This window comes from Lithobates pipiens, unplaced genomic scaffold (assembly GCF_037356315.1).
Source record: "Lithobates pipiens isolate NorthernLeopardFrog02 unplaced genomic scaffold, aLitPip1_a1.2 Scaffold_23, whole genome shotgun sequence".
NCBI lineage: Eukaryota > Metazoa > Chordata > Amphibia > Anura > Ranidae > Lithobates > Lithobates pipiens.
The window spans coordinates 47,367,648-47,393,806 of NW_027507785.1; the positions used below are offsets into that span (position 1 = coordinate 47,367,648).

General features: G+C 46.8%; 1 protein-coding gene across 2 annotated transcripts in view; it reads right to left on the bottom strand.

The window, feature by feature from the left end:
- Positions 1-25,836, bottom strand: part of LOC143927459 (cadherin-related family member 4-like) — a 50,132-nt gene extending 24,296 nt beyond the window's left edge. Inside the window, exons 1-10 of one of the 2 annotated variants that reach the window (XM_077451542.1) lie at positions 25,448-25,836; positions 24,089-24,226; positions 19,885-20,075; positions 17,367-17,529; positions 14,472-14,557; positions 12,503-12,595; positions 10,994-11,097; positions 6,583-6,713; positions 3,896-4,079; positions 1,473-1,623 (exon numbers count right to left, since the gene is read on the bottom strand). In XM_077451542.1, the coding sequence (XP_077307668.1) occupies positions 1,473-1,623; positions 3,896-4,079; positions 6,583-6,713; positions 10,994-11,097; positions 12,503-12,595; positions 14,472-14,557; positions 17,367-17,529; positions 19,885-20,075; positions 24,089-24,155 (1,170 nt within the window). In that variant the 5' untranslated portion in view covers positions 24,156-24,226; positions 25,448-25,836. The remainder of the gene's footprint in view (positions 1-1,472; positions 1,624-3,895; positions 4,080-6,582; positions 6,714-10,993; positions 11,098-12,502; positions 12,596-14,471; positions 14,558-17,366; positions 17,530-19,884; positions 20,076-24,088; positions 24,227-25,447) is intronic. The other variant, XM_077451541.1, reaches the window with a different exon arrangement.
- Positions 25,837-26,159: the final 323 nt, after the last annotated feature.

The following is a 26,159-nucleotide window of genomic DNA, read 5'->3' on the forward strand; positions in this document are numbered from 1 at the left end:
GGCCCGGAGGACGAAATAGATCGGGACCCGGAGGAGGACATGGAGAGCCAGGGAGGACCTAGGGGGACCCTGACAATGAAAGGGATCGGGGGCCCAGAGGAGGACATGGGGAGCACAGAGGGGAACTTGGGAAGCACAGAGGGGGACCCAGAGGAGGACCTGGGGTGCACAGAGGGGGACCCAGGAAGCACAGAGGGGGACCCGGAGGAGGACCCGGGGAGCACAGAGGGGGACTCAGGAAGCACAGAGGGGGACCCAGGAAGCACAGAGGGGGACCCAGAGGAGGACCCGGGGTGCACAGAGGGGGACCCAGGAAGCACAGAGGGGGACCCGGAGGAGGACCCGGGTTGCACAGAAGGGGACCCAGGAAGCACAGAGGGGGACCCGGAGGAGGACCCAGGGAGCACAGAGGGGGACTCAGGAAGCACAGAGGGGGACCCAGGAAGCACAGAGGGGGACCCGGAGGAGGACCCGGGGAGCACAGAGGGGGACTCGAGTATTAATTATTAAAGTTGTTATTTTGGAGTGTGGCCGTCCTTTCCCTCATTTTTTGCCACATGACCTTGCAGAGCCGGTAAACTTCATCTCCTATAGATCAGGACGGTGTGAACACAAGTGGAATCACCTGGACTGGTAATTACCTTCATAAGGAAGGGTTATAACCCCTGACAGGTTTATTTATTGTCATTTTCTGTCCCGTTGCAGAGAATTCCCTTTACTTCCTGTCCCATAGCCACAACAGGAAGTGAGAGGAAATCCTTCCAAAGTGACTGTCCCCAATGAAATATTTCCCCTTTATTGCTATTATTCTGGTGAAAACCCAACATGTGGGTTTTGCTTTAACTTTCGGTGATAACGGTAAACAGGACAAAAACAGGACAAAAAGAGAGGGGGAATCTCCCTAATGAGGGCACAGACAGCAATAAATACCGACAGGGGTTCTAATCCCTCTCCACTCTATCCAAAACTAGAAAAAAAAGTTTTGTCTTTAGTAAATACTTTAAGTAATGACAAAGTTTTTGCCAAATAAACAGGAGCATAGAGGGATTGTAAAATCTGATCTGCTCTATAGGGGGTTACAGGGGTGAGAATTAAATGTAATATATTTCTATAGGGACATTTATGTATTTATACATCATACCCCCCCCATAATCACCTCAATCAAGGGAGAATACATTTAGATTAGTTAGGATCCGTTTACACTAGGTGCCTGCACTACTTTGATATGACTTTGCCTTAGAGAGTGTAAAGTCAGATCAAAGTCGCGCTCAAAGTTGCATCAAAGTCGCACTCTGAATCGCGTGACTTTGGAGTCGCACTAGTAGAAACACAGCCTTACTGTCTCCCCATAGCTGAGCTCCTCCATTCAGTTTAGCTTTTCTTCCCATCAACCCTCCCCAGTTAGGGTAGCGTGGCCCCTGGTGGGAACAATGTGGCCCCCTATGGAATTTCCTGATCCAGTCCACACTCACCACCAGCTGGTTGCCCACCATGCGGAAGGAATACAGGGAGTTGGCGTTGGAAATGATGGAATAGGTGAGGCCGGTGCTGCTATAATCGGGATCCGTACAGCTGAAAGTATCAATTATGTGTCCAACTGGAGTGTTCTGTGGAACCTGCTTCCTATTTGTGGAAGAGAACGAGGGGTTAATATTACCCAGAGAGCATCTGATCTCAGTATTCACACTACAAGAGATCCACAAATCATAAAATACAGATAAAAACCAATACCACGTCTCTTATTCTGTATGTATGGACTCTGCTCAGTACCACTTCTCTTGTCCTGTATGCCAGGTGTAAATCTTGGTATCTGTTCTTTTGTATTTATGGATTCTGCACAGTACCACTTCTCTTGTCCTGTATGCCGGGTGTAAATCTTGGTATCTGTTCTTTTGTATTTATGGATTCTGCACAGTACCACTTCTCTTGTCCTGTATGCCGGGTGTAAATCTTGGTATCTGTTCTTTTGTATTTATGGATTCTGCACAGTACCACTTCTCTTGTCCTGTATGCCGGGTGTAATTCTCACTATCTGTGCTTATTCTTTATGCATGGACTCTGCACAGTACCACTTCTCTTGTCCTATATTCCGGGTGTAATTCTCAGTACCTGTTCTTTTTTTTTCCATTTCATTTTTGTGTTTTGATGTACATACAAAATTCAAAAATCAGGCCGTAATTCCCCATTTGGGCCAACTATCTATACTCTGAACAGCCAGGACTCTGCACAGTACCACTTCTCTTGTCCTATATGCATGTATGGACTCTGCACAGTACCACTTCTCTTGTCCTGTATGCATGTATGGGCTCTGCACAGTACCACTTCTCTTGTCCTGTATGCATGTATGGACTCTGCACAGTACGACTTCTCTTGTCCTGTATGTTGGGTGTAATCCTCAGTATCTGTTCTTATTCTGTATGTGTGGACTCTGCACAGTACCACTTCTCTTGTCCTGTATGCATGTATGGGCTCTGCACAGTACCACTTCTCTTGTCCTGTATGCATGTATGGACTCTGCACAGTACCACTTCTCTTGTCCTCTATGTCGGGTGTAATTCTCAGTATTTGTTCTTATTCTGTATGTATGGACTCTGCACAGTACCACTTCTCTTGTCCTGTATGCCGGGTGTAATTCTCAGTATCTGTTCTTATTCTGTATGTATGGACTTTGCACAGTACCACTTCTCTTGTCCTGTATGCCGGGTGTAATTCTCAGTATCTGTTCTTATTCTGTATGTATGGACTCTGCACAGTACCACTTCTCTTGTCCTGTATGCTATGTGTAATTCTCAGTATCTGTTCTTATTCTGTATGTATGGACTCTGCACAGTACCACTTCTCTTGTCCTGTATATCGGGTGTAATTCTCAGTATCTGTTCTTATTCTGTATGTATGGACTCTGCACAGTACCACTTCTCTTGTCCTGTATGTCGGGTGTAATTCTCAGTATCTGTTCTTATTCTGTATGTATGGACTCTGCACAGTACCACTTCTCTTGTCCTGTATGCTATGTGTAATTCTCAGTATCTGTTCTTATTCTGTATGTATGGACTCTGCACAGTATCACTTCTCTTGTCCTGTATGTCGGGTGTAATTCTCAGTATTTGTTCTTATTCTGTATGTATGGACTCTGCACAGTACCACTTCTCTTGTCCTGTATGCCGGGTGTAATTCTCAGTATCTGTTCTTATTCTGTATGTATGGACTCTGAACAGTACCACTTCTCTTGTCCTGTATGCTATGTGTAATTGTCAGTATTTGTTCTTATTCTGTATGTATGGACTCTGCACAGTACCACTTCTCTTGTCCTGTATGCTATGTGTAATTCTCAGTATCTGTTCTTATTCTGTATGTATGGACTTTGCACAGTACCACTTCTTTTGTCCTGAATGCTATGTGTAATTCTCAGTATCTGTTCTTATTCTGTATGTATGGACTCTGCACAGTACCGCTTCTCTTGTCCTGTATGGCGGGTGTAATTCTCAGTTGCTGTTCTTATTCTGTATGTATGGACTCTGCACAGTATCACTTCTCTTGTCCTGTATGGCGGGTGTAATTCTCAGTTGCTGTTCTTATTCTGTATGTATGGACTCTGCACAGTATCACTTCTCTTGTCCTGTATGTCGGGTGTAATTGTCAGTATCTGTTCTTATTCTGTATGTATGGACTCTGCACAGTACCACTTCTCTTGTCCTGTATGCGATGTGTAATTTTGGGTGTCTGTTCTTATTCTGTGTGTATAGACTCTGCACAGTACCACTTCTCTTGTCCTGTATGCGATGTGTAATTTTGGGTGTCTGTTCTTATTCTGTGTGTATAGACTCTGCACAGTACCACTTCACTTGTATCGATCTATGTAGTGGTATATGGTGTTGTGTCTTGTGATCATACTCACACCACAAGGGCAGGGCTGCACTGCGGAGCGATGTCATTGACGTCAGTGACGGCAATGGTGACGGTAGTGGTGGCGCTGTCAGAGCGCTGGGTGCTGTCATAGGCTCGGACCTTCAGGATGGTGGTGACCAGCGATGGGTTGGTTTCCAGGTCCAGGTTAAATGTTGTTCTGATCGTCCCAGTACCTAAAAGAAGAACAGTAGACATTGTACAATCACATAAAGATTTATTACCGAGAATCACTGAACTCCTGGACTTCCAGGGACAAGGATAGGCGTGAGCAGGAAGTGTCACCACCGGTTTATAATCCGTGATGCTCACAGTCTGCAATAGTCGTTGGCAGGAGGTATAATAAGGAAGACCAGATGTGTCAGCGGTCTGTAGGGTGAGAAGTAGGATGAAGTTCAGGTTGGGGGTCAAATGTGAGTTCCACCTGTACCCGGCCAAATTAGGCCGATCATCCCGGACGAGCCCCCAACTTCTGTATGTAAGCAAACCAAACGGGGTTCACAGGTGATATCATTGACCAAAAAACAGCCATGACCCTGTTTGGTCAACGATGTCACCTGTGTTTACAAACATCTGTGGACCTGTCAATGGGAGCAGCACCGTCGTGCAGCAGTGGAGCAGCATTATTGGGCTGCACCAGGTCAATGTGACGCCATGTCATCAATATGAAGGCCCCATTCACTCTTCATGAATGGAAAATCATGGGCAGAATCACCTTTGTTTTTGTTTTTTTTGTTTTTTTGCACACATTTAAAAATTAATTTTAGGCCTGAAGGCCCCCAAACATTATATATTTTCTGAAAATAGAGACCTCAGAGAATAAAATGGTGGTAGTTCTAAATTTTTATGTCACATGATATTTGCACAACAGTTTGTCAAGCACAAAACTTCAGTAAAAAATACAATTAAATTAATTTTAGAACACACAAATGCAATATATTACCCCATTTTTGGAGGTTGCGTAGAGTAAATAAATACCCAATATTTCAAATTTTACATTTATATAGGCCCAAAAAAACAAAAACAAAACAACAATCTTCAACACCCTATTAAAAGTCCCTGCAAGCCATCAGTTTAGAGTTAATTGTGAATAATTGACCTACCTTCCATTGAAGTTAATGGAGCACAAATGGATTGCAGATGTCACTAGAAATGATGTTTTACATGTCACATGGTTCTTTCTAGCTAGGCGAGATCAGTGAACAGATGTTCACTGGTCTCCCTCCCCACCACCCAGCATCACCCAGGAGGCATAGCAGGGGAGTGGGGGGGGGTTGATGCCAGCAGGGCTGTTGCAAGGATTTTTGACACTCTAGACCAGTGATGGCGAACCTTGGCACCCCAGATGTTTTGGAACTACATTTCCCATGATGGCTCATGCACTCTGCAGTGTAGTTGAGCATCATGGGAAATGTAGTTCCAAAACATCTGGGGTGCCAAGGTTCGCCATCACTGCCCTTGACAAAACCTAATTTTGCCACCCCCTTCCTTGGCCCCACCCCTTACTCTACCCCATTTGCCCTGCCCATGTATACCCCACCTTTTTAATGAAGCTCCCATCAAATGCAGCCGACCAGGGCCCATCAATGCAGCCTTACCAGTGCCCATCAAATGCAGCCTCACCAGCACCCATCAACACAGCCTACCAGTGCCCATCAATGAATGTTTGCTTGCTTTCAATCATTCGGGGTTGGGACACAGACACAGTCCTCTGCCACGATGCGCCTCTGACACTATGTGCGAACGGAGCGGCGGCTTCCTGCAGAGACTTACTTGCTTGTTGCAGAGAGAAGAGAGTAGGAACCCCAGTGGCCAGGCGCCCCTAGGCAGCAGTGCACCCTAGTTTGCCTAGTGGTAGCGCTGGCCCTGGATGCCAGGGAATCGGGGACAATTTGAGGCTCACAGAAAGGGATTGGGCACAGGGAGTGTGTGTAAAACCTCCAACACTGCCCCCCCCCCAACCATACCAGACCACACACCCTCAACATAGACAAATTCCCCCCCTTTCTTTGCAAGGTGTCCTCCTGATAACGGGACAAGGGTCTTACCTGCACACACCATCTACAAAAATGATGTGGGGGTTGCAGAGGGGGTTATCGGAATCAAGAAGCCACCCTTTCCAACCTTTCTCCTTCTAACCAAGTCTTGCAAACTGGCCTTGAAAAGGACCATTACAAGATTCACCTCCCATAGACTTTAGTAGGGTTTGAGGCTATATTTGGGTTTGGAGATATCCTGATGGGTGCGTCAAATCTCCTGTACACTGAACTTTTCCCAGTTCACTCATTCCTAGTGAGGACAAAAGGCACACAAAGCAACAAAACGTGGGTATGGCTAATTGAATTACCATAATCCAATTTTATGATTTTGGACTTAATATTAATATGAATTAATGATGTAATCGTAGGACGGATATTTGGTGGTCATATATTTGATTTTGGAATACGGACAATCATAAAAGTGATTCTATATAAAGATATAAATGAATAGTTCTGTTAATGCAATAGCACCAAGCCAATGAGCGCTCCCTCTAGAGGCCGATCTACAAATCTATACATTCATAGATTTGAAGATCAGCCCCTAGAGGGAGCGCTCACCAGCTTGGTGCTATTGCTCTGTGTCTCTTAATAGTTGCTGGCTGACCTATTGACTCTCTGGATTACTCAGGCCTCACTATACCTGGTTCGATGTAGTAGATGGTGCTGGGATCAATCAGCTGGTACAGAACATCGGTCCCAGTCGCCTTCAACGTGGCCACCAGATAGCCGGGTCCACCTTTTTCCGGGATGGTGACAGTATATGAGGAAGACCTGAGTGGGATAAAGCGGAGCAACAATCAGAAGGCAGTCCGTGTACATAAACCCACCTTACAGAGCAGAGGGAGGAAGAACACTGATGAAATATGAATTCCTATTCAGGCAACTCCGCAGCCGTGCGAAAATCCAAAAATATATTTATTTGAATGCAACCAAATGCCAGCATGGAACTAGCCCTGGTGAGAGTCATGAATTCTTGGCCTGCACCTGCACAAGACTCAACACTTTGGAGACTATTTATGAAAAATTGGCATGTATCCAGCAAATCTGCATATAGCTTTATTCTGTGGTGTGAATTGGACATCTAGTCTATTTTCTCCTCCGAACGAATGTTATGGGCAGTAGTAAAATACTGTATTATGGCCCTGTATAGATGAAGCTGAGGAGGAAATACATAAATCTTTATAACAAGGTAACAATTCTAGAGAACACTAGAGGGAATTAGCAAATAAACTAAGTTGATTGGCAGTAGTAAAATACAGCATTATTGCCACTAGATGGAGCAGAGGAGTATAGGAAATACATATGTCTTTGCAACAAGAGATAGATGTAACAATTCTAGAGAACACTGGAGAGAATTAGAAAATAAATAAGGGCAGTAGGAAAATACCATATAATGGCCAGTAGATGGTGCAAGAAGCATAGAAAGTCTTTGTAACAGTGACCATAACATGACTTCATTTAAAGTGGTTGTTAAGCCACGTGTATAAAATGCTCCCATCCCCTCTGTATTAGGACAATAAGTTCCCCTGTACCTGTATTGTATTATAAATATGCTTATCTATACTGATAACACACCTTCTTCCTACCATCAGTTGCCTTTTCTACCGTCTCCTCTGCCAGTTGAGAGTTCCGGTGTCCTATCACATACAGTCCCCCATCGGATAGTGTCCGCTGTGTACTGCGCATGCGCAGTACACAGCACATACAGATTCCGAAAATAGCCGAGGATGAACGGCGCCTGGGCCGTGAGTCCAGGTTCTAGCCCCACCATCCAAGTGGACATAGAGTAGGAATAAAAAAGAGCCGAGGGCAGCGAGGCCTCGCCCGAAGCGTGGCGAGCGAAGCTCGCCCGCGAGGGGCCCTCAAATTTTCCCAACCCTATGTCCGCTTGGATGGTGGGGCTACCACCTCCACTCACGACGCACGCGCCATTCATCTTCGGAGATTTTCTGAAGCTTCTTCTGTCCCGTACTGTGCATGCGCAGTACTGGACGGACACTATATGATGGTAGGACACTATCTGCCAGAACACCGGGGGCCAAGCACTGCCACTGACGTCAGCTGGGGAGGAGGGGAGAGAGGAGAGACAGAGTCATGTGATCGCAGGGAGCCAATGTGTTATATGATAAAACACAGACACTGGGGCACTTCTTGTTCTAATACAAGGGGATGGGAGCTTTTCAGGTTAAGTATGAGAGCCGAGCAGACAATCCGAGAGGAGAGAGGCTACGTGTTGACAGGAAGAGGGAGGAGGAGGAGGAGGAAGGGGGAGCTGAAGACAGGCCCAGAGGAGAATAGTAGAGCTGCTTGTGATGCAGACTACGATCTCTCGGCTTAGCAGACATGGTAATCGTAGTCAGAGCTCGGGAGGGAGGGGAGTCAGGACATGGCATCATCAAACAGCTATTGTAGACATGGGTGTAGCATAAAGGGTTGCAGGGGTCACAATCGCAACCCTGCCCATAGATCCAGGGGACCCCTGCAGCTTTCCTGTCATATTATCATATCCTCCACAAAATCCAGCTCCGATCTGCCCTAGTGCCCCACAGCCACGCTCCAGTACTGGGCTTCTACTTTGCCTTCCACAGTCCACACCCCATCTGTTCACATTGGCTGGGGAGAAGCTGTGAGCCATTTCCTGAATGGAGAGGAGCACGGGATGAGAAGAGCCCAGGATGGGGAAGTGTCTGTGCTGGCAACATGGAACGGTAACCAAGCTCAGCGAGGCAAGAGGAGGAGAGTGCCATCCTGTAGCCACGATGGGACCGATGTCACTGGTGAGGTATACCGCTCAGTGTCTCCTAGTCAACAGCTGGGACTCTCTGTACCCCCCACCCGGGGATGTCTACTTACCCCACTTCCGCGACAACTGGGGAAAAACCTATGCACCTCCGGGAGGTGACCTTCTCCCAACACCTGCCACCACTGACAGAGAAACCTTCAGAAATTGCTAAAACAAATCTCTTGACAGCCCCCCCCCCCCCCCCCCAAATTGGAATCCATGCATCTAGGGTCCCGAAAAGGGCCAGATGCACGGATAGGTGGAGTCGCCCTTAATGCGCCTTAATGGACGGCCACCCCTGACTACGGCCACCAGATGAAGCCGAGCAACATAGAAAATACATACGTCTTTAGCAACAAGAATTATAATGTAACAATTCTAGAGGAGGCTGGATGGGATTAACAAATAAATAAAGCCAATTTTCAGTAGTAGTAAAATACCACATTATGGCTACTATATGGAGCTAATGAGCACTGAAAATACATACCGTACATCCTTGTAGCAAGGGATACATTGCAACAATTTACAATATACGGGGATATGGGTAATAATTTTTCTACACACACACACACAGGTTGAACTAGATGGACTGTTGTCTTTATTAAACCTTACCTACTATGTAACTACCCTGTTTCCCTGTAAATAAGACGTAGCGTGATTGTCGGTGATGGCTGCAATATAAGCACTACCCCCCAAATAAGCCCTACCCTGTTTGCCCCGAAAATAAGCCCTACCCTGAAAATACGACCTACAAGGACTTTAACTAGGGCTTATTTGGGGGGAAGGGCTTATATTGCAGCCATCACCGACAATCACGCTAGGTCTTATTTTCGTAACTATATGACGATTGTAGAGAAAACTAGAGGGAATTAGCAAAAAAAAAAAAATGTATTCCATTTGAAGTAGTAAAATACCACATTTTGGCCATTAGATGGAGCTGAGTAGCCTGGGAAACACATCCAACTTTGTAACATGAAGACACAATGTAACAATTCTAGAGAGCACTAGATGGACTCTAGACAGAATGAATGTACATACAGATTCACCGGACAAATTGCTATGCGATTTTTTTCATAAGACCCCCTTTGTGTTCCAGGAATGTCAGGCAGGGTATGTAGCGAGGCAGTTTGGGCGATTGCGCCCCATAGCTTTGGAAGATTACATCACGCAATGTATCTTTATTTATCACTTCTCAAGTTCTCACTGACAAAGATTGAAGGCGAGACACAAAACGTGTCGCTGGGTCTGAACCCGGGTCAATGGGAGCAGATCATTCATATAATAATGCCGTATGAATGACCTGCTGCTGCCGGACTGTTGTTGCCATTTGGAACTCTAAAGGGTTAATTGTGACCCACCAGCGTTAGTCGTCTCTCTGGGGCTGCAGAAATAAGATCTCAACACCACATATTCTGCAGCAAACAACAAATTTATACTCTGAAGAGTGCGGCAAGAAGAGTGAGACTCCCTTGTCTGCTTTCATGGTAAGTGCAATACAGGGTCCAAACCAGGGATTCCACACAGGAGGCAGGGCCGTCTTTAATATTGGTTGGACCCTGGGCAAAAATTTTCTTAGGCCCCCTCCCATGCAATTTCGCTCTCCACCTTCTCTAAGACATACAATAAATAGCAGCTAGACTTAAAATCAGTTTACTGTATCAGATCAGGCAGCGATTGCGATTGGTTGCCAGAGGTTACAGCATATCATTACTGCTTACTGACTGGTTGCTAAAGGTTACAGCACTCCTTAAGGCTCACTGATTAGTTGCTAGAGGTTACAGCACATTTCTGCTTGTTGATTGGCTGCTAGAGATTGCTGTACAGTAATACTGCTCACTGGTTGCTATAGGTTACAGCACATCTTCTCCTCACTGCAGGGGGCTATGATATACCTATGAATGCTGCCTTTATTTACATATCAATGCAGTGGGCCTCAGCTATTTACATATGCATGTCACTGCTATTTACATATGAATGCCAGTATTTACATGTAAACACAGGTCTGCAGGTGAGTCATCTGTACACAATAGGGCAGAGCTGGGCAGCATTAGTAGCAGCACAGGACTAAAACTTCAAGGGAATGTAAACTGGGATAGTTGGCAAGTATGAGGCAGCTGCTTTTGGGCCCCACAACAATGACAGGGCCCAGGGTAGCTGCCCCTTTTGCCCTACCTTAAAGACGGCCCTGCCAGGAGGGTGCTAATAATAATAATAAAGGAGCTCACCGCTTTTTAGGAACCCCCCCACCCCACCTCTTGCACACTCTTACGTGAAGTTGACACTGTTTTGGTAGACAGGAAGAACTTTGACGTTGAGCGTTCCATTGCATGTGTTGCCCGCCGTATCAGTGACCTGGATCTGCAGCTGATAATTCTGGAAGGGAGAATGTATCTGATTAATAAGAGGCAGATCAGGATCTTTCGTTAAACTGAGAGTTATTAGAAGATAACAATGGTAACTGATAGACCACGTGATAACCAAAAAAATGTAAAAGAGGACAACACGGCTACATCCCAATAGAAAAGACTATAGTGAAGACTTGACCAGTAAGATAGTCCCAATAATAGTCATAGCATACCGGATAGACCACATGACCCGTGCCTTCCCTCTAAGCTGCTCCAACAATAGCAGCTGATGATAGATCCATTGTTCCTAAATTCAGTATGGACCCTACAAACACCCCCCTACCGATATAATGGGAGAAGAAGCCATGATGGAACGGCAGGAACCAGGACTTCCACCGCCTTTTGCGTTCCACCTCATAATCCATTATTACTGAAAGTATGTAGTAGAGACCCCCAAATCACGTCCATGGGGTGTGAACAATCCAAGGTACTCAGTGGGAGTTAAAAACGTCTTTTACTCAAATGGGTGTGAAACGTGTGAAAACAAGAACCTAAAACACAGGAAGCATCAATGGTGACCAGTATTCTTATAGATCAAGGGGTCACGCAGCAAAAAGTCCTTTGTTTTAATAGCAAAATCCAACACATTTTAAGGTGGGCAACTCTTCTTCTTCAGGCACAGCAGAGTATTATAATTTTATTTTATCCTTTACCCCTGAAGAATAGATGGTGTCCACCATGAAACGCGTTGGATTTTACCCATAAAAACAACGGATAGTGGATGATAGATCACATGCTCCGTGTCTTCCCTCTGAACTGCTGCAAAAATGAAAGCTGATAGACCCCGTAACTCATGACTTCCATCTCAACTGCTGAAACAATGGTGGCGGATACTGTAAAACACTCCGGAAATAGAATTGAATTCAATAAAAAAAAGACCAAAAACCAGCCCAAAAAAAACTTCTCTTACTTGTATTGCTTGGCTTGAAGCTCATTTTTTTCAACCAATAAATGTACTCCACCCTTCCCCTAGGGCAGTGAGGGGGAACCTTGGCACTACATTTTGGTGTAGTGCCAAGGAACTACATTTCCCATGATGCTCATGAACTCTGCAGTGTAGTTGAGCATCATGGGAAATGTAGTTCCAAAACATCTGGGGTGCCAAGGTTCCCCATCACTGCCCTAGGGAGTATTCCTGGAAGATTCTGAGGGCTTCTGTTGGGTACATATTTATCATATAGACACAGCAGGAATTTCATTATGCATATTTAGAAGGAGCCAGAAATAAATGAGAAGCTGTAGATGGGGGTGAAGAGAGTGTACCCTCCCCCCATGCCCCCGGGGGCATACGCACATACCACCTTCTTATGAGGGGGCACATGAGATGGCAGATGGAGAGATGGAATAGCCAATAAACATTGTGTGGGACTCACCAAATTCGCATTGGCGAATCCTGCAGCAGGAGCTCGGACAGTTCCATCCGGTGAGACGGTGAATGGGGACGGGCTGGGGGAGGTGATCTTATACTGCAAGGAATGGAAAAAGGATTCATTGAGTGCTACCACATAACATACTGTACTACATATTACAGTAGAGATACTACATAACATATACAGTATATATAGATAATATATAACATACTTTATACCACACATAGAGATACTGTACAACATGTACACTGTATATACAGAGAGATAATACTGTATAACATACTGTATATACCATATATAGAGGTACTATACAGCATATAGATAATATACAGTATCTAACAAAAGTAAGTACACCCCTCACATTTTTGTAACTATTTTCTTCTATCTTTACATGTGACAACACTGAAGAAATGACACTTTGTCTACAATGTAAAGTAGTGAGTGTACAGCTTGTATAACGGTGTAAATTTGCTGTCCCCTCAAAATAACTCAACACACAGCCATTAATGTCTAAACCGCTGGCAACAGAAGTCAGTACACCCCTAAGTGAAAATGTCCAAATTGGGCCCAAAGTGTCAATATTTTGTGCGGCCGCCATTATTTTCAATTATTTTCCAGCACTGCCTTAACCCTCTTGGGCATGGAGGTCACCAGAACTTCACAGGTTGCCACTGGAGTCCTCTTCCCCTCCCCCATGACGACATCACAGAGCTGGTGGATGTTGGAGACCTTGTGCTCCTCCACCTCCTGTTTGAGGATGTCCCACAGATGCTCAATAGGGTTTAGGTCTGGAGACATGCTTGGCCAGTCCATCACCTTTACCCTCAGCTTCTTTAGCAAGGCAGTGGTGGTCTTGGAGGTGTGTTTGGGGTGGTTATCATGTTGGAATACTGCCCTGCGGTCCAGTCTCTGAAGGGAGGAGATCATGCTCTGCTTCAGTATGTCACAGTACATGTTGGCATTCATGGTTCCCTCAATGATCTGTAGCCCCCCAGTGCCGGCAGCACTCATGTAGCCCCAGACCATGACACCCCCACCACCATGCTTGACTGTAGACAAGACACACTTGTCTTTGTCCTCCTCACCTGGTTGCCCCCACACACGCTTGTCACTATCTGACACCAAATACATTTATCTTGGTCTCATCAGACCACAGGACATGGTTCCAGTAATCCATCTCCTTAGTCTGCTTGCCTTCGGTAAACTGTTTGTGGTCTTTCTTGTGCATCGTCTTTAGAAGGGGCTTCCTTCTGGGATGACAGCCATGCAATTTGATGCAGTGTGCGGCGTATGGTCTGAGCACTGACAAGCTATCCCCCCAACCTCTGCAGCAATGCTGGCAGCACCCATACATCTACAGTACTGTATAACATACTGTATATATGATATATACATAGATACTATATACAATGTACCCTATAGATAGATAGAGCTTCCATATAACATATGCAGTATACAGATGGATACTAGTATATATATATATATATATATATATATATATATAAAGAGAGAGACTATATAAAACATATAGTCTATATGTGTAGAGATACTATACAACATAAACACTCTACATATGACATAATTATTATACATAGAGATATTATACAACATATTCACTATATATATAGAAATGATATAAGTTACTTTGTAACTCATCAATCATATACACATCATCAGAAAATTATGAGCGTAGAAAGTGATAAATGCATCCAGAACGGTCCTCTTAGTACAAATTTGCCCTCATTAGGGTGACTTCCTATTGGTTGCACTGGATTTCCACACTTTGTACTTCACTAGTACTATACCATTGTATATTGACAAGTCCCAATTGGAGAGATTTTCCATCACTTCCCTGCTCCACCCAACACAAAATCAAATTCTTTGGCTGGAGCTGGGGTTTGGCCAGCGACTGTGAGAGCGAAATATTTCTGCCACAACTTTCTTACACCATTTCATGCCATAGGCACCTTACCGTCACTGCTGTCATTTTGGGTAACACCACAGTGTAGATGGTGCTGGAGGCCGGAACATTGGAGTAGACTTCAACAGTGTCTCCAACTGCCAAGAGAAAAAACAATTAGATCCATTATTCCTATAATCAGTATGGACCCTACAAGCACTCCCCTACAGATCTTCTGGGAGAAGAAGCCATGATGGCACTGCAAGAACCATGACTGCCACCACCATTGTGTTCCTTCGCATAATCCCTTGTTACTAGAGCTATACGGTAGAGACCCACAAATCATGTCCATGGGGTGCAAACAATCCGAGGTACTTGGGGGGAGTTAAAACAAAATACCTGCTGATCAGCAGCCATCCTACGTCTTCCTCAAATGGGTCTGAAACCAACAACCAGAAACCAGAGTATCTACGGGTACCTGTGTGTATATCGAGGGGTCACAAAAATACAAAGTAGCTATTTTTAATGGTAAAACCTGACACATTTCAAGGTGAGCAACTCCTCTTCCTAAAGGACAGAAGAGTATTATAAGACTGTTGATAATGCTATTTTATCCCTGAAGAGGAGACGATGCCCACCCTGGAACATGTTGGATCTTAACACTAAAAATAGTGATTTTCTTAAGCTGTCATCTGATGCAGGGCTCTTAACACTTTCTAAATACAAGGGATAGGGGGGGGGGCAGACTGTGGTTAGTGGAAGTAGAAAATGTACTGCCATCAGTAACAATGCCCCATCATTGGTGTCAGTGGGAGGAACAATGCCCTATTATTGGTGTCAGTAGGAGGAATAGTGCCCCATCATTGGTGTCAGTGAGAGGAATAGTGCCCCATGGTTGGTTTCAGTGGGAGGAATAGTGCCCCATCATTGATGTCAGTGGGAGGAATAGTGCCCCATCATTGGCTCTCGGCAGGCGCCTCCCTGTTCAGTGAGCAGAGACGGACCTATCATCCGCCGGCTCAGCGGAGATCAATGGGGAGATCTCCCGCTGAATCGGATCCGCCTCGTGTGGAAGGGGTCTTACAGTCACTCCATCATTGAGCTTACAGTTTCTTTTCCTATATTTGGGATCAAGCCAGGGTTGCTGAACTATGGAAACCTCTTCTTTGGGATCCATTAGGTTGCATTCACACCTGAGCGTTTTGGAGTTCACAGCCTGGAGTTCGAAGCCTCTCAACAAGCAAAATCCTATTCATTTCAATGGCCCCTGATCACACACACATGTGAGGAGGGGCCATTGAAATAAATAATATTTTGCTTGTTGAGTATCTTCAAGCTTTGAGCTACAAAACGATCAGATGTGAATGCTGCCTAAAGCATACGGGAAGCACCAAAACCCCATTGTGGGACCAGAAGAGCGGCGGTGAGCCAATACCCTGCTTTCCATTTGAACCTGAGTTATGGACTATTTTGAGTTTGTTAACTGAAGTGAGCTATTTTGTTTTCTGGGCTGTTTGCCTGTCTTGTAGAGAGATATAATTGTGGAATTGTATTGCTAAAATCACGTACCTGGTAGCAGAGCCTGAAATGATGAGGAAGGCCTCTCTTACACCTCTGACTCCAGGCCCCTGATAGTGTTGACAGGAGGCGCAGGAGTGCAAAGTGGCACGAGTGCCTGTAAGTCTGGCCAGTAGCGGAGCGGGTACGCATGCCAGGCAGGGGAGTCGTCAGCAGTCTTCAGTGAAGCAGGCAGGCTGGTAGACAGCTGAAGGATGGCAGACTGAAGCAGGCTGGTACTGGCGACAGCGGGCAGATGAGGCATGAACTGGTAGCCGATGTAGAACAGCAGGAAGTGTCAGGAAGCAGAGTCAGGTAAGCCAGGTCACACACTGGCAGGGCGTATCAGGTGCAGAGTAGCAGGCAGGAGCGTGGTCTGGGTACAAGCTGGGTCAGGAGCCAATCAGTGGAAGAGAAGCAAATGGAGCAGACAGAAGCGCAGGTCAAGGACAAGCCGTGGGTCGGTGCAGGCGGAGTCAGGCAAGCTGGGTCAGCAACTGGAATCAGGATACAGAATCACAGGGTCACAACAGGATACACAGGAGGCTGAAAGACAAAGCAGCACTGATCCAGAGCACTGACAGTTTAAATTGCCCATTTGGCGCCAACATCTGTCACCTGTGCACATGAGCACGCTGACGTGCATGTGTATGCACACACGTGTGCCCATATGCATTTGTGCATAAGTATTAGCCAAATTTCTACATGTATGAGAGGGAGCATAAATTAGCCTGTGAAGAGGCACAGAAGTTCACCTAGAGCAGGGATATGCAATTAGCGGACCTCCAGCTGTTGCAGAACTACAACTCCCATGAGGCACAGCAAGACTCTGACAGCCACAAGCATGACACCCAGAGGCAGAGGCATGATGGGACTTGTAGTTTTGCAACAGCTGGAGGCCCACTAATTGCATATCCCTGGTCTAGAGGAACCATGTTGTCTACTGGCATGCCCTTCCTGACAAATCCCAACATGTTTCAAGGTGGGCATCTCCTCTTCTTCAGGGAAACCACAGTTTCAACATGATGTTGTGAATTCTGTTTAACCCTGAAGAAGAGATGGTGCTCACCTTGAAATGCGTTGGTTTTTTAAAAATAACAGTAGCTATTCTTCCTTGAATTATTCTATAGAAGTCCTATCTGGAGGCTTAGCTCTTGCTGGGGTTTACATACAGCATTGCCCGGCTATTTTATCAGGAAGCTCCATATAGATGGCGGTCAGAATGTTGTGTACATTCTTTATACAATTTTTGTTGTTGTGCATGAAAATGTATCTCATCCATGTTAACAGGTGGGGGTTGACTATTGTGTGACCCCCTATGTTTAAGAAAAATAGTACCCCCGGAAGCACCCTATTACTGGAGCTGTGTGGTCACATGATGATGGGCAAGGCATTTGGTCACCGTCTTACCTTGGCTGGAGAACTTCGGCTCACACAGCGGCTCCGGGAGGTCGTCTATGATTTTGACAAACAGCTGAGCGGTGACGGTCTCATTGCCGCATTCGGCGGTGATCTGTAGTATGTACTCATTCACCACTTGTGCGTTCAGAGTCGCCGTGCTGCTGAGCGTGATCTAATAGACAAATCACAGTGAGGTCATACACCTGACATCATCACACGTATTCTGCCATTTCCAAATCTGCCACCTCCAGCCCCTGGGGAACTACAAGTCCCAACATGCACAAAGAGTCAATAAGGTTTGTATCTCTCTGGGAAAATATTCCCTTTCAGTGGTCTCCAAACTGCAGCCTTTGTTTGCTTTTATCCAGCCCTTGGGACACTACTTTCATCCATTGTTTCCAGCAATGCAACACAATTACCCCCTCTGACACCAATGAAGGGACAGAATTCCTCCCAATGACACCAAAGATGGGGCACAATTTCTCCCAATGACACCAAAGATGGGGCACAATTTCTCCCAATGACACCAAAGATGGGGGCACAATTCCTCTCAACGACACTAAAGATGGGGCACAATTTCTTCCCAACGACACATAAGATGGGGTACAATTCTTTCCAATGACACCAACAATGGGTCGCAATGATGCCAATGATAAGGCACAATTCCTCTCAACGACACCAAAGATGGGGCACAATTCTTCCCAATGACACCAACGAAGGATCGCAATGACGCCAATGATAAGGCACAATTTCTCCCAATGACACCAAAGATGGGGCACAATTTCTCCCAATGACACCAAAGATGGGGGCACAATTCCTCTCAACGACACTAAAGATGGGGCACAATTTCTTCCCAACGACACATAAGATGGGGTACAATTCTTTCCAATGACACCAACGATGGGTCGCAATGACGCCAATGATAAGGCACAATTCCTCTCAACGACACCAAAGATGTGGCACAATTCCTCTCAATGACACCAAAGATGGGGCACAATTCTTCCCAATGACACCAATGATGGGTCGCAATGACGCCAATGATAAGGCACAATTCCTCTCAACGACACCAAAGATGGGGCACAATTCTTCCCAATGACACCAATGATGGGTTGCAATGACGCCAATGATAAGGCACAATTTCTTCCCAACGACACCAAAGATGGGGCACAATTCTTCCCAATGACACCAACGATGGGTCGCAATGACGCCAATGATAAGGCACAATTCCTCTCAACGACACCAAAGATGTGGCACAATTCCTCTCAACGACACCAAAGATGGGGCACAATTTCTTCCCAATGACACCAAAGATGGGGCACAATTTCTTCCCAACGACACCAAAGATGGGGCACAATTCTTCCCAATGACACCAACGATGGGTCACAATGACGCCAATGATAAGGCACAATTCCTCTCAACGACACCAAAGATGGGGCACAATTCTTCCCAATGACACCAACGATGAGTCGCAATGACGCCAATGATAAGGCACAATTCCTCTCAACGACACCAAAGATGGGGCACAATTCTTCCCAATGACACCAACGATGGGTCGCAATGACGCCAATGATAAGGCACAATTCCTCCCACTGACACCAAAGATGGGCCATTGTTTATTCCCACTGACCTCAGGACCTTTTCTGCTCCCAGTGGCCACAGTCTGGCCCCCTAAAGTCTGAAAAACTGGCCTTTTGTTTAGAAAGTTTGGAGCTCCCTTCTTTGGATGGAGCGGGGAGGAGTGCAGACCTCTGTTAGGACCTCATTGCTGCCTGAGACTCCGCTGGGGAGATGTCACTTCACTTCCTGTACTAGGAGAGACGCTGTCACCTGGACTGTGGACAGGAAGTAAGAGGAAATTTGGGACACATATGACACGGACCTTAGACCCCCCCCCCAGCTCCAATAGAACAGAGTAATAGAAAAGGGTAATAGAAAATGGGTGCTGTCTGAGCTTCAATTAATTATTTGCAAGGGAATCGATTGTCAGATTAAACAGAAACCGATTACATCCCATGGCGACTGATAAATTATAATATGAGTGGAGTGTGGTGCAAACTTCGTGGGTCATCTGTCATTGGCCGCTGATTTCCGTATGTCCTCTTGGTACCGGTCACCTCCTGTGCGACACAATGAGTAGATTCATTTTTTTCCCAGACAAGGCCTTTGTCACCAATGACTAGAGCAAAATGATGTCATGAGGAGGGGCTTTCTCAGCTAAGCACCACCTCCTGCATGCATGCCTGAGCTAAGGACAGATGGATTCCAGGAAGTAAATGCTGCATGAATAATCTGCCCTTACTCAAGATGGCCAAAGCTAGAAATGCTGGGGGGGAGGGGGGTATGGGTATGATTTCTCAACAAAATGTTAGAATCTGCACAATTCTTTTTATCTAACAACTATTTAGGACAATGGTCTGTCTTGGTCAAGGAACCAATGTTTCTGGTTTGACCCTCCAGCAGAGACTCATTCTCTGTGCACTCAGCGGGTACCGAGTCTCCCTGACAGTGTGCCCAGCGCCGGTCTCACCTGTAAATTAAAGACGGATCCCCTGAGAGTCTGCGTTGGGGTGTTGAAGTACGTTGTCGGTGGGGTGACGCTGGTGATGGTGACGGTGGGGTTGTTGCTGGTACAGTTGATCAGGCTGAAGTTATGGACGGAGGTGCCGATGGGAGATCTTTCTTTGATGGACACCGTGTCCGGCAAGGAGAGGAACTCCACTGCAAATAGAAGACACAAAGTACAGGGGGGGGAGGGGGTGATCTGCATCTGCCTCACCACGGGAACAGAGGCCACCCAATCACAGCTCACATTTATTCTATACAAGGGGGGTCTCCAAACTTTTCAGTATGAGGGCCACATTTAAATAAGTAAAAATGCTTTACTTCAGGATCCCAATGAAAGCCCCCCCTTACACCAGGGTCCCCATCAGAGCCTCCTTATATCAGAGTCCACCTTAATAGTCCCCACTTAAGTCAGAGCCCACCCTTACATCAGAGTCCCCATCGCTATTTTCTTAATACAACCCCCAGATTATTGGGTGCACTAAAATGGCAGATTTCAGTACCTGCAGAGCACAAAGCAGTGGGGGTCGGCAATATAGCTTTCTAACATGCTGGCAGTGTATGGAGCTGACCTGGGGACTCTTTTTCTGCTCCTTCCCTTCTTTTCTGCTCCTATTTGTTTCTTCTTTCCCCCTTCCCTGTTTATCCCGGGCTCCCCTGCCTTGCTCCTTCCCTGCTGCTTCCCTGCTTCTGCACTGCTCTTTACCTGCTCCCTCCCTGTTCCTTCCCTGCTCCCTCTGTGCTTCTGCACTGCTCTTTACCTGCCCCCTCCCTGCTCCCTCTGTGCTTCTGCACTGCTCTTTACCTGCCCCCTCCCTGCTCCCTCTGTGCTTCTGCACTGCTCTTTACCTGCTCCCTCCCTGCTCCCTCTGTGCTTCTGCACTGCTCTTTACCTGCCCCCTCCCTGCTCCCTCTGTGCTTCTGCACTGCTCTTTACCTGCCCCCTCCCTGCTCCCTCTGTGCTTCTGCACTGCTCTTTACCTGCTCCCTCCCTGCTCCCTCTGTGCTTCTGCACTGCTCTTTACCTGCCCCCTCCCTGCTCCTTCCCTGCTCCCTCTGTGCTTCTGCACTGCTCTTTCCTCCCTGTTTTTCCCCTCCCAGTTGCTCTCTCCTCTTTACCTACCTGCTCGTTCCCTTTTTCATCCTTGCTTCATCTTCTACCCCTTCCTCGCTACTTCTCTGCCCTTTCCCCATTCCCTTTGAGCTCCTTTCCTGCTCCTATTCTACTTCCTCCCTACTCCTTCTCCTCCTACTCTATTGCCACCTCTGTGCTTCTCCCTCCTTGCTTATTCTCCTCTCCTGCCCCATCCCCCTTCCTTCTCCTCTCTGGCCCTATCCCCATTTATTCTCAGCTCCTTTCATGTGCCTTTTCTTCCTTGCTCCATCTCTGCTGCTTCCGTACGGCTTCTCTGAACTTTCCCTGTTCCTTCTGAGCTCCTTTCCTGCTCCTTCTCCACTCCTTCCTTATACCTTCTCTGCCCTTTTCCCATTCCTTCTCCTCTTCTTCACTACCCCTTCTCTGCCCTTTCCCCGCTCCTTCTCGGATCCTTCCCCACTCCTTCTCAGCTCCTTTCCTGCACCTTTTCCTCTTCTGAGCTCCTTCTCTGACCATTCCCTGTTCCTTCTGAGCTCCTTTCCTGCTCCTTTTCCGCTCCTTCCATATTTCTTCTCTGTCTTTTTGCCATTCCTTCTCCACACCTTTACTACTCCTTCCATGCCCCTCTCTTTTGCCACTGCTTTACTGCCCCTTCTCTGCTCCTTCTCTACCCCTTCTCCTCTCCTTCCCAATTCTTTCTCTGCCCCTTCTCCACCTTTTCTCTGTTCCTTCTCTGCCTCTTCCCCACTCCATTCCTACTCCTTCTCTGCCTCTTCCCCACTCCATTCCTACTCCTTCTCTGCCTCTTTCCCACTCCGTTCCTACTCCTTCTCTGCCTCTTCCCCACTCCATTCCTACTCCTTCTCTGCCTCTTCCCCACTTTGTTCCTACTCCTTCTCTGCCTCCTCCTCACTCCATTCCTACTCCTTCTCTGCCTCTTCCCCACTCCATTCCTACTCCTTCTCTACCTCTTCCCCACTCCATTCCTACTCCTTCTTTGCCTCTTCCCCACTCCATTCCTACTCCTTCTCTGCCTCTTTCCCACTCCATTCCTACTCCTTTTTTGCCTCTTCCCCACTCCATTCCTACTCCTTCTCTGTCTCTTCCCCACTCCGTTCCTACTCCTTCTCCGCCTCTTCCTCACTCCATTCCTACTCCTTCTCTACCTCTTCGCCACTCCATTGCTACTCCTTCTCTGCCTCTTCCCCACTCCATTCCTACTCATCTGCCTCTTCCCCACTCCATTCCTACTCCTTCTCTGCCTCTTCCCCAGTCCATTCCTACTCCTTCTCTGTCTCTTCCCCACTCTGTTCCTACTCCTTCTCCGCCTCTTCCCCACTCCATTCCTACTCCTTCTCAGCCTCTTCCCCAGTCCATTCCTACTCCTTCTCTGTCTCTTCCCCACTCCGTTCCTTCTCCTTCTCCGCCTCTTCCCCACTCCATTCCTACTCCTTCTCTGCCTCTTCCCCACGCCGTTCCTACTCCTTCTCTGCCTCTTCCCCACTCCATTCCTACTCCTTCTCTACCTCTTCCCCACTCCATTCCTACTCCTTCTCTGCCTCTTCCCTAGTCCATTCCTACTCCTTCTCTGTCTCTTCCCCACTCCGTTCCTACTCCTTCTCTGTCTCTTCCCCACTCCATTCCTACTCCTTCTCTACCTCTTCCCCACTCCATTCCTACTCCTTCTCTGCCTCTTCCCCACGCCGTTCCTACTCCTTCTCTGCCTCTTCCCCACTCCATTCCTACTCCTTCTCTGTTTCTTCCCCACTCCGTTCCTACTCCTTCTCTGCCTCTTCCCCACTCCATACCTACTCCTTCTCTGCCTCTTCCCCACTCCATTCCTACTCCTTCTCTGCCTCTTCCCCACTCTGTTCCTACTCCTTCTCTGCCTCTTCCCCACTCCGTTCCTACTCCTTCTCTGTCTCTTCCCCACTCCTTTCCTACTCCTTCTCTGCCTCTTCCCCACTCCATTCCTACTCCTTCTCTGTCTCTTCCCCACTCCATTCCTACTCCTTCTCTGCCTCTTCCCCACTCCATTCCTACTCCTTCTCTGCCTCTTCCCCACTCTGTTCCTACTCCTTCTCTGCCTCTTCCCCACTCCGTTCCTACTCCTTCTCTGCCTCTTCCCCACTCCTTTCCTACTCCTTCTCTGCCTCTTCCCCACTCCATTCCTACTCCTTCTCTGCCTCTTCCCCAGTCCATTCCTACTCCTTCTCTGTCTCTTCCCCATTCCGTTTTTACTCCTTCTCCGCCTCTTCCCCACTCTTTTCCTACTCCTTCTCTGCCTCTTCCCCACGCCGTTCCTACTCCTTCTTTGCCTCTTCCCCACTCCATTCCTACTCCTTCTCTGCCTCTTCCCCACGCAGTTCCTAATCCTTCTCTGCCCCTTCCAAGCTACTTCTCTGCTCCTTTCTTGTTCCTACTTGCTTCCTCTCTGCTCCTTTCCTGCTCTTTCCCCACTACCACTTGCTCCCTCCTCTCTCCATCCCCTATCCTTGCTCATTCTCTGCCCCTTTCCTACTCCTTTTCTGCCCCTTTCTTTTTCCTTCCAGCCTGATCTCCACTCTCCTCCCTGCTTCCTCTCCATTACCATTTGTCCCGTTTTCTCTTCTTTCCTTCTTCCTTCCTGCTTATTCTCTGCCCCTTCCCCACTCCTTCTCCGTGCCTTTTTTTGTACCTTCCTTGCATCTACTTGCTTCCTTCCTGCTCCTCCTCTGGTTCTTCCCCACTCTTCCACGCTCCTTCTCTGCTCCCACCCTTTCCTTCCACCTTCCAGGCTTCCACCCTGATCTCACCTTCTCCTTTTATGCTCCCTCTCATCTTCTTTCTTACTTCCTTCCTGCTGCCTCCTTGCTTCCATCTGCTCTTTCCTTGCTGCCCTTCCTCCTCCCTTCCTGCTTTCACCTGTACAGACACAGCAGCAGACAAGATCGTAAACGATAACACAGATTTGTCATCTCTAACCTGAACCGATCTATAAAACACCCCCGAGCTGAGCACTCTGATTGGGGAAGAGATCAGAGTGCCCAGCTTGGGATTCTAGGTAATAGCAGCACTGCCGTCATGTATGTACCTTGTCCCCAGGTCTCATGGATGAAGAGTAGGGTGATGTAAAGTAGCACGGGGGGTAGGGACCCCATGGCTTCAGACGTGGGGGCTCAGGGCGAGGAAGCGGGTGTCTTTCCTACCGCAGATCTCAGGGGGGTGTCACCTGTATGGAAACACAGAGGAGATAAGAGACAGGATGACCGTGATGGCTCTGTGACACCAGCAGGTTCCACTTGGGGTTTCCAGAAGGGTATTCTGTGTATATGGGTGTAAATGTAAATGATGGAGAAAGTCTGTGGCCTTCTACCAGATCGGAGAATGGCAACTCCAGACAGATATAAAAAAAACAATTCATGATCTTATATTTACAAGTTAAATTAAACAATAACTGTATATTAATGTAAAAAAAAAAACAACACAAATCTGACTTGGTATGAAAAATATCGGCCAATCAGGCTGCACTGCAGAGCACATGTGCTGACAGGAACATGCTGAGGGGAGGAGTGATGACTCAACCGCATGCTGCTGCTCCTTCACTGTCCAATCACAGGCTGTGCTGCAGCTGCAGTGGGGGGGGGGGGGGGGGGGGGGTTCCAGGACCTTAAAAGATCACAAGACTGTATGATCCCAAATACAATCTTTTAGTGGGAAAAAAAAAAAAAATGATAATTTGTATTTAAAACTGAGATTTATCCCACATTTACTTTGAAGATTATTATGACATCATGATTATGGGGGGAGGAGATGGGTGTGGTGAGATTATTTACCATCGGACTCTGTAACCTGTAGTCCCCATTCCTGTGACAGGTTCTCCTTATTGTCTTTTTATGAGGACAGCAACAGTCGGTTGTCACTGACCAACTCCTCCAATTAGGAGAGGCTGATCCTCAGGCTTCACATGACTGACAGCTCCCTGCGGGAGGCGGGGCAGACCACTAGAGAGACAGCCTATAGGTGACACAATTCTTGTCTGGCATCATGAATATTCGGCAATACCAATGAGATGCAATTTTTCTCTCATTAATCCCTACAGGTTTCGTCCGTCCCCTAGCCTGTGATTGGACAGTGAAAGGAGAAGCAGCAGACTGATAAACTCATCTCTCTGTCACTTTGCTCTCTCCTCCTAGCAACATGTTCTGAGTTAGCCTGCCCAATCGATTGGCTTCTTGTGCTGCTTCTCCCTCTTCCAGCCTGAGCTCTATTGTATAAATACTTTTTTTTTTCAAGGCGCTGTATGTGATTTATTCAGTGATTTAATATATTGTTACTATGTTATACATTATATAGTCACTATTTTATAGTCATTCAGTTGTGTTATATATGTTATGTGTTGTATAGCCCCGGTATGTTGTATATAATATATTACGTTGTATCCAGCTCCTACCTGTCCTTCGGCCTCCTCCTCGCCTTCTTTGCAGGTAACTAACAACACTCACCTCTCTGGCTCGGGTTGTCGGGGATCTCCTCCAGTAAACACGGGACATGTTGGGACTCATAATACACACAGAGGACATCACAGCTTTGTATACTCAGACTTGTATCACAGCAGATCTCATCACTGTATTTACTTATATAACAATGTCTTTGTCTTGTATTGAATAATGGCCGGTGCATAGACTGGGGGCAGTGTTTCTCAACTCCAGTCCTCAAGGTGCCCCAACAGGTCATGTTTTCAGGATTTCCCTCGGATGAAACGGCTGTGATAATTACCGTGGCAGCGAAAACTGATCGAATCACCTGTGCAAAATAATGGACAGCCTGAAAACATGACCAGGCTGTCAGGGTGCCTTGAGGACTGGATTTGAGAAACACTGGACTGGGGAGGGGCTCATTGTTCTGGTCACATGACCGGGACAGCCTTTTTCTGCAGGTGATGTGGATGCTGATGTCACACATTATTATAGTAAGGTGAACCGATTGTTAAAATGAAAGTCAGGGATAAATGTTTATAGCGCAAAAAAAAAAAAATCCAACATGGTAGATCCCCACATCTCACTTGCTGCAAATCCCATGTCCTATGTATAGCTAGCCCTGATATATATACAAGGCTAGCCTGTACCTCATACAGTATGTTGCACCACCTGAATTATATTCCA